The sequence below is a fragment of the Daktulosphaira vitifoliae genome, unplaced genomic scaffold (genome assembly GCF_025091365.1).
Source record: "Daktulosphaira vitifoliae isolate Bord-2020 unplaced genomic scaffold, ASM2509136v1 Scaffold_1, whole genome shotgun sequence".
Classification (NCBI taxonomy): Eukaryota; Metazoa; Arthropoda; class Insecta; order Hemiptera; family Phylloxeridae; genus Daktulosphaira; species Daktulosphaira vitifoliae.
In genome coordinates this window covers 7,265,401-7,287,973 of record NW_026099572.1, presented here as the reverse complement: position 1 = coordinate 7,287,973, position 22,573 = coordinate 7,265,401, and the positions used below count along the sequence as shown (strand labels likewise).

Genomic DNA, 22,573 nt, shown 5'->3' with positions numbered 1-22,573 from the left:
GGATTAGCAAATATTATCGTTAGATAATTATGACTAGAAATATTTACACGACGTTACATATTTAGCACCATGCAATATTAGTATGTTAACTTAATTATTCAGAAGGTTGATTATAGCTCTTTTGTCCTTATTGAGTAAAATTTTAATAAGAGTATTGTTAAATCTATCTTTAGATTACATAAATGAGTTGATAGTTAATTTTATACGTATTTGATCCTTAAGATAATTTACGCAAAATAATAAAAAAATGGTCTTTCTGTTTCAATTGGTTTCATGTTGCTAACACCGACTGCTTATAACTAAAAATTATAAAAACTTAAAACGTTTCAATACAATACTGTTATCGACCTATAAAAAAATTATATTATTTTAATTATATTTAATTATATAAATATATTTAATAGTAAAAAAAAATAAGTCCCATTTTACTTTCGAAGGTTAAACTTCAATAAAACTTTTATATAATTCAAAATTAGTAAGATTAATTAATAATTAAATATTATTGTAGTGTTTTATTATATTTAATACAAAATAATTGTACGCATTGATATTTTCTATCAAAAGTGCTTATAATTTTAAAAGCATTTTTAATCTTTAATTATTTTAAGTAATTATTTTTAAACATTTTATATTGTTTAAGCTATTAAAATAATTTCATTGTATTTTTTTAGCGAAAATTAAATCGTCATTTGCTATAAACTAAAAAAACTTAACATTATTGGTCAAGTTATTACATAACTAAAAAGAGAAAATTGTGATTTCAATTATTTTTCATTAACATAACAAGATAAAAACTCTCGTTTTATAATTTAATTGGAAATATACACTCAAAATTTGAATAAGTTACTCTTATATTTCTTTTAGTGAAACTACCAAGAAACATTATTATTATTAACACGGAGAAATCGATGGCTATTTTTTTAATAAACCAATTGATTATTTCTAATATGACCTAGTAAAATATTATTTTAAATAGTCATTATTAGTTATTATACATATATATGTATGTGTATGCACATCTTAAAATATTCAGGAATTTTTGTACTTTAATAATTAATGCTTATTATACTTAGTGCCAGATTTTAGAATTATGAGAACGATATAAACAAGTAAAAAATATTTTTCTGTAACAAGTATAACAATTAATTAACTAAAAAATTATACAAGTATATGTATAACAATCAAAATCACATTTTTTTTTGCAAAAAAAAAAAACATAAGAACAGCAATACATAAAAGGGTTTTAGTGATTAATTAAGTTTTTAAGTGTCAGTATTAAATATTAAAATATTACTTCAAATCTTTGGAAATTACAGTTAACGCTTACAACATTTAAATTGAGTTTTCAAGAAATAAAAAATTATTTCCTTTATTTAAAACTGTAATTAGATTTATGGAAAATGTGAAGTACATAAATTAAGAGCTTTTCATTTTATACGTATGTTTCTAAAGATTTTCTGAAAAATATGAATTTAAAAATTGGTATGTTAAGAAATAAATTATATATGGATTTTATTTTTCAGATACTGCTTACAGAGAACTAAGGCGTTTTTTTCCAATGGAGTGGAAACGAGCAGTAAGTGATCAAAAAGTGTACTTATTTTTTATTCTTGTATTGATATAAATGGTGTTTCTATAAAACAGAGCTAGTTAAAAAGAAACGAGCAATAGTAATTTAAGTGTAGAACTTAAAATTTATTTATAAACGATATGATATGACTTTTAGTAAATAACATTGTTTTGAGATAGCAATAAAAAAAAAAAATTATATAGAAATGTTAGAGATATTTTTTTCAGATGTATTCATTAAAATACTTGAAAAAAAATTACAGTAAAAATAAAACTATTTATTAAAAAAAAATTTGTTAACATTTTTTAGATACAAAATAATTTTTTATATTAAGTTCATGTTAATAGAATACATGTCACATTTTCTTTATTATTTGATAATTTCTAATAATTTCTTTATTGTTTAAGGAATAATATAAAAAAAAAATCACAATGGATATTGTAATACAATTGTTTAACATCAGGTGAACCCATTTTCAGTATTTTTTTTCGTTCAGTTATTTTGTTCTTAAATTAAAAAAACTAATTTCAAGAATTTATTTTTATAACGTGTTTTTATTTTAAATTACCTGTGCATTTACATTATTGTAATTCGAAATTTCGTCTTTTGAAACATAAGTATAATTAAAAGGTATTACTGTGTTTAAACATTTTTTGTGAATTGATAAAAGTTTGGATCTTTCCATTTCCAAAATTAAATTCAGGTTACGTTTTTGACTGTTTGTTTTGTTAATTACGAAATATTTTAATAATACTTGAACTAATTTTTTATTTACCATTTTATATTTAAAAAAATTTAATTGTTTTGGTTATAGAGTATCAACCTAATTAAAGATTCAATGACTTAAATACTATAAAATTCTTGGTTCAAGAATATTATTATCTATAATTACAAAATTAATAATTTTCTAATATCATATATTACTTCAATAAGAGACTTTTAGACTTTTTTTGATTTTTTTATTGTAATATGTCTTATTCCTTTTAAATAAATATTATTATTAAAAAATCTTTTAAGATGTTGGGTTTCATTAAAAGAAATACACGCAATCTTAAATATATATATATATATATATATATATGTATGTGTTCAAAACTTCAAGTATAAACAATATTGAAAAATTTCAGTATAAATTTTTGAAACTATTAAAGTATAAGTTAATAATATGATTCATTAAATAGTTTTATGTTTCCCCATACTTATTATCTATGTATGGATTTAAAATACTAATTTTTTTTTTTTGTAAATCACTATTAAAATAAAATCTAATGCATTTTATATCTTATTTTATACAAAGCAGTAGTTCCGCTTTTTTTTTTATATAAATCTTACTTTAACCAACTTTATTGTTGAATATATTGTTCTTTATTGTCCATTATTAAATTATTCTTTTGTTGATATTTGTATTTTTTATCATATTGTCATTATTTTTGCACTACATTTATTATATTTGTATTAAAGTATTCTTAAACTTATCTATAATAATAAATAAAATATATAAGTAAAAGTTTCTGTACAAACAATGACAATTGTAGTAGAAATTTATACAGTTACTATTAATAGAGATATAAATTTAAAGCAATATTATATTACTATTTAAACTATTTTAATTATAATAATTTACTAATAATGTTTACATAATTACTTATTTTATTTTTCAGAACAATCTTGGAAGTCGAGTAAGTGTAGAGAAATTTTTTTTTTCTAGAAATATTATTAAAATTTCCATTGAATTTTATACCATTTAAAATAATATTAGTGGTGTACAACTATTAATTAATTATTTATTTTTTAATAATTGTCGAACTAAAATACATTTTGTCTAAATTAAAATTATTTATATTTTTATGCTACTCATTATATTGATTGGATTTTTACAGCTAGTAAGTGCTTTTCGGTTAGATTTTTAAAATTATCAGTTTCTTTTACTTGGTAATATATTTACTTAGAATTTTCTTTTCCTTTAGATGTGTCAGTTGGATAGCAGAGTAAGTGTTAATTATTGAATAACTTTTATTCTATTTTTATAAATTTTAATATTACTTCTTTAATTATTATTTTTTTTTAGTAAAAATTAAAATTAATTATTTAATGTATAAAAATGTACAATGTAAATATATAAAAAATAATTGAAATTTTGTTTGATATCATAACTATTTTTAGGATTGCAATACGAAAATAATAATTAATAACATTATAATAATTAAAAATTTAAAAGTACACTAAAATTATTAACATACATAGTGGCGTAATTTGGGAAATATTTTAGAAATAACAAGATTTTTTAATATATCTTGGAGGTGATCAGCGTTTGTGAAACTGGACAATGATAGTTTTATATTTTTTTTCTATAAAACTTAAATGAAGATATAAAAAATTCGCCCTATTTCTTGAAGACGGGTTAAATTAATAAGAAACTATATTTTAGTTAGGTATTATATATATAATTATGAAGAAGATAAGATTTATTAAAAATACTACGCACCATTACTTATGTTTAATATTGATTTTTATTAAAAATTTACAGATTAAAATTTAATTTAATTTTATGAAAAATAGTAGATATCAAGTTTATTGTTAAAAAAAATTATATTTAAAGGTAGATTTTATGATTAACTTTTGAAAGCTATATAGAAACTTCTAGTTATTTTTTTACTATTAAATAGAAAATGTCCTAAATAAAATTTTACTTGTAGATTATCTATTTTGTGTTAACACTTTTCAAAGTTAATATAATTTTTAGTTATAATAGATAGAGCTAAATAACATAGGAGAAATCTTTTACGTATGCTATCATTACTAATCTTTTATTAAACTTTAAATGCAGATATCTCGACATTTTATTTAGGCTATTGTCCAATTATATAAATTTTAATTGTAAAAAAATGGCTATAGATTTTTTTTTGGCTTTGAAAATTATCGATAAAATTTACCCTTAAAAGTAATGTTTTCTTTCAATAAATTTGATATTTACTAAAGGTCTTAAAAGTTATATGATTACGCCACTGAACTTACTAATTGTTTAATATTATAAACAGAAACATTTACTTTGTTAAATATATTTATTTAATTTTTATGCAAACTAAAGAACTGTGGAGGGGTATGTTAATGCATTTAATTCATATAAATTTTTTATGTGTTATGTTTGGAAACCTTTTATTTGTAGTTATTTGAATAATTAATTTATATTTTATTTGTATAGTATGCATATATTTAGAAGAACGCCAACTTCAGCATAAGTTTAGCATGAAATATTGAATACTATTTAATTAAAAATCGCTGTTAATTACTTTGCAGAAAGCACAGTTATAGTAACATTTAATAACATAAAATATTTTTTTCTTGATATTCTATCGTACTTTTTTTTTTCATAGTTATCAAAAATTGTAGGGCAGCAAATCAAAATTAACTAATGTCGTTTTTTTTAAATTTTACAAGAGACTGAATATAAAAAAATTAATTGCATTTAAGAGGAGGATTGTCGTCGACTAATGTTCGACGTCTTCTGCAAGTGTTGTTAAAAAACTTGTTTAAAAGAAAACCCAATTTAAAACATAAGTAAATAATTTAAAACGTTTAAAATGACCCGTAAGACTAATGTAAATGTTGAAATATTTGGTGTAAAACGTAATGACCTTGCTCGTTTTCCAAGCAAAAGTCCTTTGAGCTATTGTCATTCATATTAACTCTTTTTTATCATTCCGGGTCTAGGATATTAAGCGATAAAAAACCCAGGTCTAATATTCTTTTTCGCTGACTTCCACAGGATAGAAGTCATCTCATCCAAGGCGGCACGATTAGTTATAAGGTATTCGTGTTTATAACTTCATTCTTAAAATAATGCAAAATTTATTTTTCAGACAATTTTTTTACGAAGAAATTGTTTAAATGTATCAGATACAATGCTACTATTGAGTTCTACATCATTTTTACCATAAGAATTGATATCGAACTCAATATTGACATTTTTGGTAATAGTATATTTTGACCTGTCGCCCTACAATGAATGTTTTTGTATGATATTTTAATTAATAAATAATAATTATCAAATTTTGTATTACCTAGATAACTTAAATGCACGATTTAATTATTTTGATGTGCATTGTTTTAACCAAAACTGTAGATATACATATATGTATTGACTAGAGAAAGAGTGAATGTATAAAACGTCACTTTATTATATTTACAATACTTAATTTTTTATGAATTTATTATAGTAAAAATATTTTATTTTTAGTGGGCTTGAACTTCCCGAATCCCCATACTTTGGTTGTTAAGATTTTTTATAATTATTGAATTTATTTGTACTCTAGTTTTATGTCGGTAAGAAATTTGTTGGTTATACAATGTTTGATAACGGCCGTAAAATGCAAAGAAAAAGTAGTAAAATTCAGCGATCGTTCAAAAATTATGAAGTAGTAAGTATATAATTTAAAATTATTCTAAACAATTGTTATTTATTTAATAAAAATAATAATTCACAATTATTAATACGTTGATGGAGAATTTTTTTATTAAAACATTAAGTTGAAATTATATTTTTGTTTAATCCAGTATTCAGTTAATTAAATAATTATTTTATTGAATGAAAGGATTTTATTACTTAGTTTAATAATACAATTTTTTCTTTGACCATATTTTAAGTAGTATATTTGAACTTGGGGATTAAATTTTATTACAATATTTAAAAGGCCTTGATATAATGAAAAAGTTTTGTGGCTTTAAAAATAATGCACTTTTGCTTTTATATATAAATTAGATACTTTATAGAGTTAAATCTAAAACTCATACTTATTAAGCTAAAGTAATAAAAACTTGATTATAATTATGAAACACATGGAATATTTTACTGTTAGAAATATGAAATTTACGCTTACAATGGAATAAACCATGTACTCATGTCTTTAATATTCCTTCGATCTAATATTTCAAGTTAAGGTAGCAAATCAATAATACTGTTAGAACTATTGATTTGAAAACCTTCTTTAAAAATCGTATTATTCTATCATATACACTAAATCTAGAAAAATCATTCTATTTTGTGGAACCCTTCAAATGCTACTCATACTAGATCATTGTAAGTGTAATGTAAATGTTGACGTTTTGTAGTTTTTTTCTTAAAATCTCACTATTGCACGTTCTTTTAATAGTATACTTAGAAATTTATAATGGAATGTTATAAAAAAATTCCCCAAAAAAGTAATTTTAAAACGATTACACGCCGTTCTTCGGTCTTCATATGGCATTATAATTGAAAATGTTTTAAGATATTGTAACACAAAGAAATACATTCAACATAATTTATTGAACTCTAGATGCTCTTCAGATGTGATACGTGTAAATTTAGTGTTTTTAATACTAAAATATTTTAACAAAATCTTGTTTCTAATTAGATTCATCTTTTATAATTCTACAATCATCACTGTTGCAATTCAGATTTTTTGGGGTCCTGGGACATGATCAAATATAGAGCACCTATAATTTATTTTTTTACTTTTCACATATATTTTATACAGACCACTGTACTATTTATATAAATCCTTTTCTAAAATTTAATAAAATTGATTTTTAAACACCATTTATATCGTGTATTAACACGTTTGTTAAAAATAATTCTATTAGGGAAAAAGCTACCAGTAATCATGATAACACAAAATATTTAACAAATTTACATTTTCCGTGTATTAAAATGTAAAAATTAACACTTAGATAATTATAATTATTTTCATCAGATTCAGTTTTGAAAAAGATTTTTAGTTGTAGTTACTGTTACTTATAACACTAAAAATAGAATGTAAGATCCTAATACTTAAGAACAGGGCTGACGGTAGGTTTTTTGGAGAATACATTCTGTGGGCTTTAAATATATAGCTCTGGAAACTCGTATAACTTTTGATACAATTAATATTTGGCTGTAAATTTATTTTTAATCATTTATGTACTCTTAGACTATGTTAAAATCATATTTTTTATTATTTGTTTTTAATAATACACATTTTTTTTTGTTTTAAAATAGACGTTTGAAAAGTTTTCTTACAAAACATTTTTTTGGATCAATATTAATTTCAGGAAAAGTACTTATTGAGCTCCAAGCATTGTAATACATAGAGTGGGTGTGTATAGCTTGTATTGGTGTTTATTTATAATCCATACTCCTCCATTCTATAGTAGGAGTTATATTAAAATAAAGTGTATTTAAAAAGATCTATTATTAAGTCATATTAACTACTAATTATAAACGTGGTGTAAACCTATTATATTGGTTACTGTAATTTCTGACTAATCTTAACCCTTCTCAAAGGTTTGAGACTTTTAGACGCCTCTGTTAGTCTGACGGTTTTTGAAATTAGCCAGATTCGGAATTAGTCGTCTTGTTTACCGTCCGTGATTTATTTTCATGAGTGTCCACTGCAATTATTACGCGAATTTTAGCTTCGATGCAAAGCTGAAAAGGTATTAATTTTACCATGATGTGTTTTTTTTGTGTCTATTGTCACTTTTTCTCAGCTCTCACCAAACCGATTTCTTTCAACGATACGTCAAAAGATCACAAATCGTATCTAGTTGAAGATATTACCAAATCAACATAACTTTTTTTTATATTGAAACCTTAGATATTTTCCTTTCATTTGATATCATTTTTTTTGAAAATCTAACACTTAACCTGCTCTCAAGGAGTATTTAAAATACCGTAGCTATTGTAGATTCAATGCGAAGTTGAGAAGGTATTAATTTTACTATGATGTATTTTTTAAAATTTTTTTTTTGTGTCTTGTCACTTTTTCTCAGCTCTCACCGAACCGATTTCTTTCAACGATACATCAAAAGATTACAAATCTAGTCAAAGACATTACCCTCAAAAATTGAAAAAATTTCCCTCGTTTTCCGTAAATGGGGAAAATATCCAAAAAAATTACAAAATTAAAAATTGCTAATTTTTGACATTTTTAAAATTTTTTTTTAAATTGGACCATTTCATATATTTATATATTATAAATATATATTACACTTATAAGTCATAAAACTTGTAATCAGGATATAAATAAGGAAATAAGAGATCATGTTGCTTTTGGAATAATCCACTAATTTTTTAAAATTAAACAATATCTACAGATTTTTTTATGATTATGATTTTAATCACTGTCAGATTAAATCTATACTGGATCCAACTATGCCGCAACCCCACTGTGCTGGGTTCTTTTTTATAATTATTATGTTGATGAACCTGTCTCCAGCTTTTTTTTTTGTTTTCACTAAATATTCATTTTGACAAGGTCAATAAGAATTTTTTTTTAATAACAATTCGTAATATAATGTAAGTTTTTTTTTTTGAAATTATAAAAAAATTAATTATTTTTTTAATTTAACTATTATGGTTGTTTTATAATTAATTTTGTATGAATTTTTTCAAAAATTTATTAAAATAATAATTAATAGTATATTTTGAAAGATAGTTTTTTAAGATTTTTATTGAAAAGAGATGATAAGAAAGTATATAAAAAATCTGTTTACTTTTGTCTTCGCAAGTCAATATTTTCATGAATGTATATCATTATATTAGTACATAAATACATTATTCGAAATAAGAATAATATTTATGAATGGTTTAACATGTCTTTTATTAAAATTCTGATTTATAAATGTGTTTTTTTTAATAGTATTTTTTAACTGTGCATTTGTATCCCTGGGAAATGAGTTCTAAGTTAGCTAATTACAGTGTCAACTATAAAAAGAAAAACTTAATTTCTAAAAATTTATTCAGTAATTTTAATCTGTAGTTTCCATTTGTATCATCAAGTTGTTATGTATGCGTATATCATTAACTATTATCTTGTATGATATTGTTTAATACTATAAATTAAAAATCACCTCACTATTATTTTAACAAAATTATCATTTATATCAAAGCATAGATTTGTTGAACTTAGAAATTATGAAGGAGTTCCCAAAATTATGAAAAGGCTCTTTAGCCGAGAAATTTCTCCTGTAGTTATTGCGATAATGAAGACTACATTTATAAAGATGAACTGTACCCTTTAAAACTGTATGACAAATTTTTACTATTCCCATTTATCAATTGAGTGTCCACTTTTTTATATCATATCATTTTGTATTGTAATTGCAATGATTGAAAAATTTCCAAACACGATCTTAATTTTCTTTGATATTTATACTCTTCAGTCTAATATTTATTATATTCCATTTATTTTAACTTACTAATTGTTAGTTAATAAGCTACAAATTAATAAAATTTTTGAAATATGTTTTAAATTTTATTTTTTAAATATATACGTTTTGCATACAAATACTATTAACTATGTTTTATTGGTTTAAAAATAATAGTTTATTTAAGTTAGATGGTAAAACTTAGCAAAAGTTGGTAATCCAATAATCTCAAAAAAAAAGTTTTTGTTTTTACTCCCCCGCATGTTTTATACCTAAGAGTTGCAACACATAGCAATAAACATGTTCACAAAAAAGAATGCGAATTTCGATTAGGTTAGATTTATAGTTAAAAATAATGGACTGACATTTTGTTGTTACAGAAATAACATTAAGTAGTTGACACGTGACTCTATACTACATCTTATTGTTTCAAACAATAGTATTTGAAGTTTGAAAAATGAGTTTATACATAGTAATAACATCATTAAACTTTTCCGTTGTTGATTGTTATATAAATAAATAACGAACGACTAATTTTTTTATTTATTTACAGAATATTAATGAAATCAAATAATTTTGTTATTTTCTATAAAATGATGTAAAAATAACCTTGTTCAGTAAGACATATATGTCTTATATATATAAGACGTAAGTTCGATATTAATATATATTTCTCCCAATTTCTTTCGAAAAATTGACGGGGAAAAATGTTCAATTCGCATCTACTTATATGAAAGTATTGTAGTACATAGCAATTAATTAGAATTAGCATATTCGTTATATAATTATACAAAAATTCAAAATAGATCACTTTACTCAAAAATTACTGGATTTATCAAAGGATCGTACCTTATGAGTAAATGTTTTTCTGTAGAAGTCTCTCAAATATTGATATCATATTCTGAAAAACAATTTGATTTACATATTGCAGGTAATTAAATTACACTTTATATTATTGAATAGTCATTGTTAAATCTTAGAAGTTAAACAATTATTCAAAAAACATTAAACTAACTGGTTTTCTAAAGAAAAAATATATATATATTTATTTATTTAGAAGGACATTATTAATTTTTTTTTTTTACAGAGCTCTGATAAATAATTCTTAAAGTTTAGTAAACGGGGCACCCTAACCAAGTAATACGATTAATTTAAACTTTGCGATGAGGAAAATAGGAAATATACAGATAAAATCATAAAGGATAAAACATTAACTTTCTCGGAAATAGTTGAACATTTTTAATTTTGTATAAAAAAAATAATGTTTGATTTAAATAATTCTACAGTAATGTATAGATATATTTTTTTTCATCTCTCCAGGATTAAAAAACCTTAAAATTAATTTTTTTAAATGGAAACCTTTAATTTTAATTTCATAATTTTATAGAAAATAAAATTACAAACAATTTTGTTCTTACAATAATTAAAAAAATTATTTTTTTTAATGATTTGATAATGAACTAATATTTTATCTAAGACGTATATTGAGCTGTACAAAGAATTATACGTTTTTTTCTTTAGTATAGATCTATTTTATGAAATACATATAAACCAGATCGAATAACTCGTTTTCTAATATGGAAAGGCGAATTTTCCTTGCTCTAAAGATTAAGTTTTTATTATTCTAATACAATAAAAAGGTTTTTCAATGTTTGACGTATACATCCTTTACTATAACGACTATATACTGGCCTGCTGTTAGAAGGGCTATTTTGTAACTACGCAATTTTGAAAAATGAGGTGATATCAAGTATGTATTATTTTAATAATTCTGTAATTTTACATTTGGGTAAAATACATTAAAAACTATTTTAAGTTTCTTAAAATCAGATTATAAAATAAAGTATCTCAATAGAAATTTTAGAAATTAAAAATTTAAAACGTGACTATTACTAAGATTATCCACCATTGAAATTCAAAATTCGTTTTTACCATTATTATGCCATTTTATTTTGGTATTTTATAGTATCATAATTAATTTTATTTATAAAATTTTATATGATTATTTTGTGTTGTTTTGCAAACATTTATAACTATAGTTATAGTAGTAGAACTCGATATAAGGCCATTTCAAAAACACATACCAAATGGTATTGTACCACGTAATTCGTATTTACACTGAAAATTAGTAATAGACTATTATTAATAAATATAAAATAAATAATAATTTATAAAAATATAGAATACACATTAATAAGTTTTCAAGTTAAATGAGTAATTCAAATTTATAATTTGATAACAGTTTTAAATTTGCCTATTAATGAAATACTAAAATCCGATAAATTTAATGAACATATAACGTTTTTAGGTGTCTAAGTAAACAGTAAGTAAAATTACATTTCATAATATCGTCAAGAAAATTTATTGATATGACTATATTTTGTTTCATACCGCTTTTAATATATCTTCATATTGGTCAATGCATTATCATAGAATACTTGCGTGACGAAAAAAATTTGCAATTAGTGTATGATGATTTAATGCGATTTGATTTTGGAATTCCAAAAATAGACCACCTTAAAAAATTTGCAATATCCCCAAAAAACGTAGAAAAAATGACGCGAAATGATTTACTAAAACAAGCAATTCAGGCCAGAGTAAAAGATTTAGAATGTGGAATTAAAATCATGACTTTGTCTGTATTGTTAGTGACTGAAATAGAAATGAATTATATTGAAATGTTAGTAAAAAATAAATGGTCTGCTAGACCACTGGTGAGTATGCGCTATGAATATAGGTTTTGCCGAACTGCTAACGATATGTTAAGAATACTTTTCAATTTAGGATTGAAAAATCTTTTGGATATATGGATGTTTGCAATGTTTTACTGTGAAGCCCCATACAGTTTTGATGCTAAAGCCGTACCAGATTTAATGAAAGCGAGAGATTTGATATATCAAGAACTTAAAAAATCAACTATGAATTGCAATGTAGAAAGCATACATGACATTACAGATCCACAACATTTGTTGCATAATAGATACACAACATTAAATTCAGATTCACTTATAAATTTATCAGAAGTTTTTGTAGTCGAGAGAGATGTTTGCAATGAAGTTATAAATGCTTTGTCTATATACGCCGAGTCCAATATCATCTTAAGAAATAGTGATAAAATGTATACACATAATTTATACTTACGCAAATATCATTATTTATTCTCAAATGATGCTCTAGGTTATTTACAAACCAATTACGGACACAATATAGAATGGGGAAATGCTATTAATATGATCAAAACATCGATGAATGAAGCTATTGGTGTCAACAAATTATTAAATAGATTTGAAAGTATAAAAATATTGCACACTCAATTTTTGGCTCAAATGAATATTATATTCTCTCGGTTGTTAGCGACTCATATTTTAATGATTTGTGACAAAATAGCTAATAAAAGAAACGAATTCATGACTGAAGACGGTATGCAAGATTTTGTGTTAGATGCAAACTATAAAATAAAACAAAAGATTATTTTATTTACAACTTTAACTGGATATTATAAGAACAATTATTTCAATAATTTAAAGAATTATTTTTCTTCTGATGTGTATACATTTTGTGAACAGAAATACTTCCAGATAAATACAATAAAATTACAGCTTAAAGAGTTATGTTTAATGTTCGGAAACGAATGTAATGCAACTGGAACATTGGAAATAAATTCTATTGATTTTGATGACCTGAAAAAGTTGTATCAAAATCTTGTAAAAAATGTGTTAGTAGAAAAACCAAGTCTTGTCGGATATGAGGATGAATTTATTATTGTAGATAATACTTATCGTTTGTATAAAATTGTTGATACTTTTGTGAAACATTTAAGTTTCATTTTATCAAACGTAGACTACAATTTAATAAATGAAATGCTTAGCCTTTTTGTTAATGATTAGCGGTGTATATTCCACTTATTAAAATTAGCATCGCATATAATAATAATCTTCCTATTTTTTTTTTATACTATAAAATTAATTTTTTTTTAAAAAGTTAAAGTATAAACTATATAACAATGTTTACAATTATTTGATTATTGCTAAAAATATACCGTTTTGATCTAGCAAATTTTCTACCAGAAAATACTATTAATCAATAAATATTTTATATCTTTAGAATAAAAAACCCAGCACAGTGGTGACGAGGCCTAGTTGGGTCCAGTACATTTGATATCTAACAGTAATAAAAATCACTATTATAAAAAATGCTTCGATGCAAATCTGTAGATAGTCTTTAATTTTAAAAAAATAGTGATTTATTCCAAAAGCTACATGATCTTCTATTTTCTTATTTATATCCTGATTACAAGTTTTATAATTTATAAGTGTAACATATGAATAAACAAATATTTTTTATAAACATATAAAGGGAAACGGTGTTATTTAAAAAAAGAGTATGAAAGAGGGATATAAATATTAATTCTCATAAAAAAATTATATTGATCCATACACTTTTCAATAAGTTATAGCATAATAAAGTTAAAAATATGAAATAGAATTTTTTTACTAAAATCGTATTTTTTTATTAACTTTGATGACTGTTTTCACCATAAAAACAAAATAAAGTCTGACATTTTTTTTTTCATATTAAAGTATATTACTTAAGCTTTAATTTAAGATATATATAAAAGTGTTTTTTTCCATGTGATTTTTCTTATGGCTATCATTTATTTTCTCAGCTCATACTTGACCAACTTTATTAATGATATATCAAATGATCACAACTAATACACTCAATTGAGTAGATTTTTTTAACAACATTTTGATTGGGTTTTTTAATGTAAATCATTAAAATTAATTATGTTCTAAATATTTCAATAGAATATTTTTAATCACCAAAAATTACAATAAAAATATAAAAAAATATTAAGCTTTTCTGATATAATTACAGAAAATAGAATTGTACAATATCCTGTCTGCATATTAATCTTAAGAATACTATTTTTTTATTCTCGTAAAATTTTCTTTTTTATAATGTAAATTTCAAACTTGAAATTGAGCTTAAAGTTATGGTAATAAATACAACTTTTTTTTTATTAACTTTCAAAAAATCAATTTTAAAATACCATAAATATAGGTTAAAAATGATATTTTGCACTGATTATTTTGAAAATATTAAAAATCAAAATCTGTAATAATTTAAAAACAATTTTTTGTGTAATAAATCATTTCAAAAGAAATATCAATAAATTCTATGTAATTCTTGGCGTTTAAATAGATGATACAATTGAAATATTCAGAACTATTTTCCTTATAGTTATATCCTATAGTTTTTAACTAATTAGTAATATTATCAAAAATTATTGGCGATAGAAAAAATATAATTGCTGATTTGAAATTAGCACGAAAAATTGAATAATAAATGTATATTTTTGACTCAGATGAAAATTTTATGCAGACCATTTATTTATAATTAACAACAAATTCTTATAAAAAAAGTTTTGTGTCAAGCCCTTTAATTTGTTTACACTTTTACCATAAAAGTAATAACTACTCTATAATTTATTATAAATTCTCCGAAAAAATTACAATACTAAGTTATTATGTATCAATTTCATACTACGTTGAATTGCTTTAACAGATATTTATTCATAAATTATAGTTATAAATCAATTACTAATTAGGAATAATGATAGAAATAGGATTAATTTTGCTTTTAGAATAATCAACCAATTTCTTAAAATTAATGACTATCTACAGATTTGCATCGAAGAATTTATTATGATAGTGATTGTTATCACTATCAGATATCATCAATACTGGACTCAACTATACCACGTCCCCACTGTGTTTTTTTTTAATTTTAAAGTATATTATTTTAGCTTTAATTTAAGATTTATATAAATGTGTCAATATTTACGGAACACTTTCAAAAGTTATTTTTTTGTGAAAAAGTTGTCATTTTGAATCCCCCCTGTGAGTAGGTAAAGGGTCAGATTTATAAAAAAAATATACGAAAAAATAGGTAAATACCTCACGTATTATTAAAAAAAATTGTATTGATATGGTAATTTTTAAAAAAGTTATGGCTGTTTTAAGTAAAAAAAATTGAAAAAATGTAGAAATTTAGCGATTTTTAAATTTGTAATTTTTTTGGAGAATTCCCCCATTTACGGGGAACGAAGGAAATTTTTTCAATTTTTGAGGGTAATGTCTTTAATTGACTAGATTTGTAATCTTTTGACGTAATGTTAAAAGAAATTGGTTCGATGAGAGCTGAGAAAAAGTGGTAACAGACACAAAAAAATAAAAAATAATAAATAAATGAAAAAAACACATCACAGTAAAATTAATATCTTCTCAACTTCGCATTGAAGCTACAATAGCTGCAGTATTTAATAATTTTAAAACCAAAAAATTTGTTTATTTAGTTATCTATTAAGAATTAGATACTAAGAAGACGCCGTACAGTGAATAAAATAGTGTTATTAACCTGTTTTGCGCAGGACAACTTTTGATATATAAATATATATATATATATTAATGCTAGAGTCACAAAATTTAAAATAAATTATTTTAAGTATATTATCTGTGATCTATCGTTTTTATTTTTTTGTTTACATCATTTCTTTTTTTTATATTCACCAGTAAATTTTAATAAAATATACAATATTGTGGCTTTTTTAATGTTCAATAACTTTAGAATTGTGTTTTCAAAATTATAGAAACGCTAGAATATAGGTAAATTTATCCTTTACAATTAATACAGCTTAATAAATGTTGCTCCAAATTAAACAGTTTTATGTAAAAATTATATTTTTTGTTAATTCCATGTCAACGTCTCCAACAAAAAGTGTCACAACTCACTTTTTTATGGTCAACATTAAAAGTTACCTAAAAATAAAAGTAAGTGGATTTTGAGAATTTGTCTAACAAAAAATTCTTAAAATTAGCTTTCCCTTAACTAATTTAAACATATTTTACCTCATATAGTGTCTATTAAAAATAATTAAGGGAATGAGAGTAATAGTTAATTATGCCACTAAACAATAAATATGCTTCATACAGATTTTTATTTTTTTCGGAATTTACAAAAATAGTACTATATTTCAGAACAAAATTAATTTAAGAATTAGTAAATATTGGTAAGAATACAGTATTAAGTATTAATGCATTTAAATTATATTAATCCAAAATTTTTTTTTTAATTAATGAATTAACATTTGTTACATTATCACAAAACTTAAAATGCAGGATTACAAAAATATACAAATTGATAAGTACAATGGAAATAGTAAAAATTATTTCAGTACTATAAAAATCAACATTACATTAAGATATTTTTAACTGTTCATAAGATAGTGTTATTATCCTAATTTTAACATTTTGATGGAATAGGCTATTATTGCATTTAGCTCTTCAATTTTGAATGACATAGAATTTCATAAATTTTACATTATTTTATTGCATATTACATTAAATTTTTGTAAAACAATCTGAATTTGTAAAAGGTATATTTGGTGTATTATACTTATGTAATTAAATTTAATCAAAATGTTGATAACAATAAATTTTGCTCCAAAACATAACACACACTTTGATGGCAAGAATATTTTTATTATAATAGATATTTAAGATAATGACATAATAGTTTTAATTATAATTAGTATTAAATTTAAAAAAATATTAATGTTACAGGTTCCATATGATTCATACGAACCACTGAAATGGAATCAATAAATACAAATTCAAATAATATTTGTATTATAACATGCATTAAGAACAATTAGTCATTTTCTTAAATGTGCATTGTTCTATTTAATAATTATGTGTTGTTTGTTTAATTTTTAATAAATACTAAATATTTTACATGAATACCCAAATAAATAAAAATTTATTAATAAATTGAATTTGAGTTTGTGAAACAATGAATTTAGATTATATTGTTTAGTTTTTATGTAAATCTAACACTTATATAATTATAATACATGGAAATTAATTTATATATCACATAGAATATTAAATTGATGGCAACATAAATATTAACTTATTAAATATTTACGACCATAGAATTGTACTTTTTTGTCAAATGAACTGCATTTTATTGGCATATTGAGTTTGTAGAATGGATTCATTACATACTAAAAAATAATTAACAAATTAATGAAATGAAAAGTATTTATTTATAATTATTACCTTTATGAACATTTCATACACTTCAGTAAAAAAGTTTTTGATACCTTCATCATTTTTAGAGTCGTGTACCATGATGAATCTCATACGACTAGCTGTGACAAAAGCTGACACTGTCCAATGGTTAAAACGATCAACACTTTTTAAATACATTGAATTGGATTTCCACATAAGTTCATCAATAAGATCAAGTGAAGCATGAGCTATAAATTGATTTAAATGACTGTGGTCCTCTTTCTAAAATAATTAATAATTTAATTTAATTTATAACAAAAATTATGTATATAAAAAGAAGAAATATTACAGTTTTCTTTACTTAAATGACTAAATAGATATAATTGGTTAAGTATAGAAATATATAGATAAAATATTATTTTTAGAACTTAATTTTGAGTATGTATGTTACGTAAAGGTTGAACACATAGTAATGAGTTAGTGACTCATTTAAAATTTAGAACTTTTAGTGTATTGTCAGCATATATGTAAGTATACCTGTATTATATTTTTTGATATGATATATTGATTTCTCTGAATTTTATTTCTTAATAAAGCAAGGAAGTTAAAAAGAATATTCTTTAGATGTCCAACTGTAAATGTTTTTTAATGAGAAAGGATACAAGTCACTTTTAGTAATAAAAAAAAACAAAATATTTTTACCCATAAGTGTATGCGACTAAATAAATTTAAAAAGCAGTATATATTATACTGCTGTATAAAGCAGTATATTGATAGCTAAACTATATACACAAATAACAGTTATATCAATAGGTTTGGTCTAGAATTGTTCACAATTTTTACAAATAACATAAACATACAAAAAAATGACTCAAGTCATTTCTTATAAAAAAGTCTACATTTACAAATCAGGGGTGTAATATTTATTATGTACACATAGATATGATAGTCTATTATGTATTAATAGATGACAAGTAGGTTATTGGAGTGTGAAAATCAATTCAGACAGCAACTTATGATGATGGTCATTATATTATGGTACATGATATAAAAAATTTAATTTTTTTATTTCAAAAGATGAGGTTGAAGCCTTATTTAAAATACTAATAGCAGTAAATCTTTTAATGATAAAACTATGTAGGTATACAAAACATGATTTTTTCAACAAAATTATGATTTATTAATTTTATTATTTTGTTCTTGGATTTTGAGAAGTTATATACCATAAATAAAGCCACTGAAACAAAAATTACAAAGATGTTTCACTATATTTTTAACTTTTAAATTAAAACAAAGTGTATTCATTGTTAAATATATATATTTATTAAATTTTTCAAATTAAAATTGATAATTTAATTTTTATGCAGTTGTATTATGAATAATAAGATAACTACTTCTGCTTTTCATTGAATGATTCAAAATTTTAAAACTTAAAATTTATATCAATATTACCTATTTTATTGTCAAATTAATAAAAAATCAAGAAATAAAATCACATGAAATAATAGTGAAAACTCACTTATTTTTGAACACTTGTAAAATTATTCATAAATAATTTTGATGTAAAATATTTTACTGACGGTAAAATCTTTAGGCCAGTTTTCATTTTTTTTTTTTTTAATAAACTTAAGATTAGATTTGTATATTGTTAAAATTTGATATAGGGAATACATAAATATATACATCTGATCCAAAAGAAATTTTCATAAGATTAATACTTACTTTAACTTCTTTACTTGACATAAATTCCATTTCAAATATTGGATTATCACCATGTCCAACAATAACAAAGTAATAAAATCCAGTCATAATTTAAATAACTAAATTCTTTTTTTTAACGTTAATGATTCTTAATACATAAAATTATGTTTAATTGCTATTTCTTATAATAATTTTCGATTTAAATGATAGTAATTAATATTATTTGTGTTAAAAATTAAGCTGATATATTCGCTATTTTCTTATCAGTAAAAAATTTGATTAATTGATAAAATATTCCGGGTTAACACTACTTTATCTAAGTGCAATGAATTCTTCTACTCTTTCTACCAAAAGTCTGTTATTCTGTTGATAACTAATAATAAATTAAAGTAATGTAGTGTTCAAATGAAGTATATTCTTGTCATTTAATTTTATATGACATATGACAAGAGAATATGATAAGTTAGTTAAAAATTAATAACGTTATTATCATTAGTCATAAAAATAATTCGTCCGATTGTTCATTTAGATAGATAACGTCACAGGACTCTTATTGGTGTAATTATGAGGAAGAAATGAGTGTCATATTTCCACTAATATAAAAAAGTTAAATGATAAAGGCATAATTTTGTTTTGTTTATATTGAAATGTTTGTCACCCTAAACGAAACTTTAGTTAGGCCATTGATGACTTCATCAAATTTTTTGTATAGTATTTTATAAATTGTTATACAAAAACTTGTTTGTATATGACTCAGAATTAATTATAATCTTCATTACCATATTATAAGAGGTTAAGAGACCAATTCCTCTAATTTTTTTTTCAAACTTATGTATTTTTTGCGTTAAGACATCTCTAATCAAAAAAAAAATATTTCTTTTAATTTTGTACGTTATTTATAGTTATGAAAATAGAAATGGTTGTGTTCTCCCTACTTCCTTAATAAAATGTATTTTAAACTTTCGTTATGCACATTTTGTTTTTACAATTTCAATTTAATACCGTTATTATTTTAAAAAAAATTTACTACTAGTTGATTTTTTTTTATTTTAAAATACTGTTAGGGGGGTTACAGTGATGGGGTCATTAATTTTCATAAAAGTTACTAGAATCTATTCTAAATTAAGTATAAACTTAAACTTATTTTTTATTTTTTGCCAACGATCCATTAAATTGAGGAAAACGAATTTGAAAATTTGAACCTGCTTAAATTATTCTATATATCGTCTTGAAATGTGCAATGGATTAAAAAAAAGTTTTTCGAATACTCTAGAAACTTTCTAAAATAGTTTTGCTTAGTCAAATAAATAATTATCAATTTTAATTACTTTTTTTATCTTTCATATAAGTGTTTTTATTTATTTAAATTAATATATTATCAATTATATATCGACAATAAAAAAGAACATCACAATTTATCATTGATCAAACAAAACTACTATTAATAGTAAAATAACCTTAACATACTAATAGCCATTTTATGACAAATAGGTACGATAGTAAAATTATAAATCAGTAATTAAGTAAAAGAAAAAATTAATGATGTATATATTGATGGCTTGGTACAAAGAAAGAGTTCAACATTTTTTTTAGTTTCATAAGAACAGTTTGAATTTGTTTTACTATTATTTGTTTTGTATTTTTTTAATGCGATTTATTGCCTAAATTATTAAGGTTTTATTTTTTGAACTTTTACATTATAAGTTTTAATAGAAAGTTAGTTCAATTACACAATTAATTCAAATTTCGTCAAATATAGACTTCACTCTTTTCTGTACTAAGCCGTCGAAATAAAATAATATTTTTCACATTCAATGACAATCAAAAAATAATAACAGTATCAAAAATTACAAAACAAATAGGAAACTTGTTAATTCATTAGTTTAGCTCCAACCTCGGATCTGCAACTGTCGTTCTGGATATGAATTTTACTACTAATTTTTTTCTTTATTAAAAGACTTTAAAAACTATAATTGTCATTAAATTAATTTTATTTACAACTAGTTGGCTAAACTTAGGTTAGTAAAGAACTGACATATCACCTTTTCATTTTCTTCTCTAAATGCCATTTAGAGGGGTGATTTCCTAAAATTATTACGGCATTTATTGATTATAATTAAGTTAATAGTATAGGATTTTTAGAATACCATTTATTAAAGAAAATGCTTTATTTTTAACTAATGGACTTATAATAGTTAGGTTTGTTTTATACGGTATTTCATTGTAGATAGGGTCAAAAATTTTCAGTAGATTTAAGCCTGAAAATTAATAAAAATACAGAACTTTTATTAAAGCTCTGTAAATAGTAGTTGAATTATTTTTTTAAATTTTTTAATTATTTTTTATACTCCCTATATATTTTGTATTACATTGATTTAATTTGTGTATTACTATTTTTGTCCGTTCATAGAAGGATACAATAATAAAAAAAATATTTTTTCGGTCAATAAATAAAAGGTTGTATAGTATTTAAATTCACTCGGGAAAAAGATTATAAAAAAAAAAATGTTTGTATAATATTTGTTTTATAAATAATATTTTTTGATTTATTGTATTTTCTCAAATGACATACTCAGTTATTATATAGTTATAAAAGTAGCCAAAATAGTTTTATGAAATGTGTATTATACCTCTGAAAAATAAAATAAAGTATTTTTACATTACTAGGTAGATATCAACGAAATCATGAACACAGTGTAGGAAATTGTCAAAAAAAAAAAACGTTGATTAGTACTTATTAATAGACAACAATGTTACATGATGAGCAGAACATATTGACGTTAATAATGGAAAGAGAAAAACAGGACGAGGTGGTATACCATGACCGCGTCCGTTGAACTAGTTACAGAAGTAGTAAATAAAGTTGAATAAATAAAAAAAAAAAAACCCAGCTCAGGGGGGTCGCGGCACAGTGTTGACGTGACATAGTTGGATCAAGTATAATGATATCTGACAGTGATTAAAATCACTATCAAAAATAAACGCTTCGATGCAAATCTGTAGATAGTGTTTAATTTAAAAAAAAAAATTTGTCAAAAAGTAGGTCAAATGAGAGCTGAGA

The 22,573-nt window shown here is 22.5% G+C and overlaps 3 protein-coding genes across 13 annotated transcripts in view; 1 reads left to right on the top strand and 2 right to left on the bottom strand.

The window, feature by feature from the left end:
* The window catches only part of LOC126896482 (uncharacterized), a 41,749-nt gene extending 23,795 nt beyond the window's left edge, over positions 1–17,954 (top strand). For 4 of the 11 annotated variants that reach the window (XM_050669297.1, XM_050669291.1, XM_050669289.1 and 1 more), the window contains exons 2-6: positions 1,524–1,576; positions 3,232–3,249; positions 3,538–3,558; positions 5,884–5,988; positions 7,587–8,835. In XM_050669297.1, the coding sequence (XP_050525254.1) occupies positions 1,524–1,576; positions 3,232–3,249; positions 3,538–3,558; positions 5,884–5,988; positions 7,587–7,655 (266 nt within the window). In that variant the 3' untranslated portion in view covers positions 7,656–8,835. Of the gene's footprint in view, positions 1–1,523; positions 1,577–3,231; positions 3,250–3,537; positions 3,559–4,772; positions 5,542–5,883; positions 5,989–7,586; positions 8,836–9,478; positions 9,757–17,361 lie in introns of those variants that run through there. The other 7 variants (XM_050669299.1, XM_050669295.1, XM_050669293.1 and 4 more) reach the window with 4 other exon arrangements.
* Positions 17,260–19,749, bottom strand: LOC126896481 (trafficking protein particle complex subunit 2). The gene is made up of 3 exons (XM_050669288.1): positions 19,534–19,749; positions 17,860–18,093; positions 17,260–17,804 (listed from the first exon to the last, which is right to left on the bottom strand). Exons 1-3 carry the CDS (start codon positions 19,618–19,620, stop codon positions 17,706–17,708), a joined length of 420 nt encoding a protein of 139 aa, XP_050525245.1. The 5' UTR covers positions 19,621–19,749; the 3' UTR covers positions 17,260–17,705.
* A 1,801-nt stretch (positions 19,750–21,550) lies between these two features.
* LOC126896206 (uncharacterized) overlaps positions 21,551–22,573 on the bottom strand; it is a 23,610-nt gene continuing 22,587 nt past the window's right edge. Inside the window, exons 22-23 of the mRNA XM_050668785.1 lie at positions 21,660–21,770; positions 21,551–21,597 (exon numbers count right to left, since the gene is read on the bottom strand). Of these exons, the coding sequence (XP_050524742.1) occupies positions 21,551–21,597; positions 21,660–21,770 (158 nt within the window). The remainder of the gene's footprint in view (positions 21,598–21,659; positions 21,771–22,573) is intronic.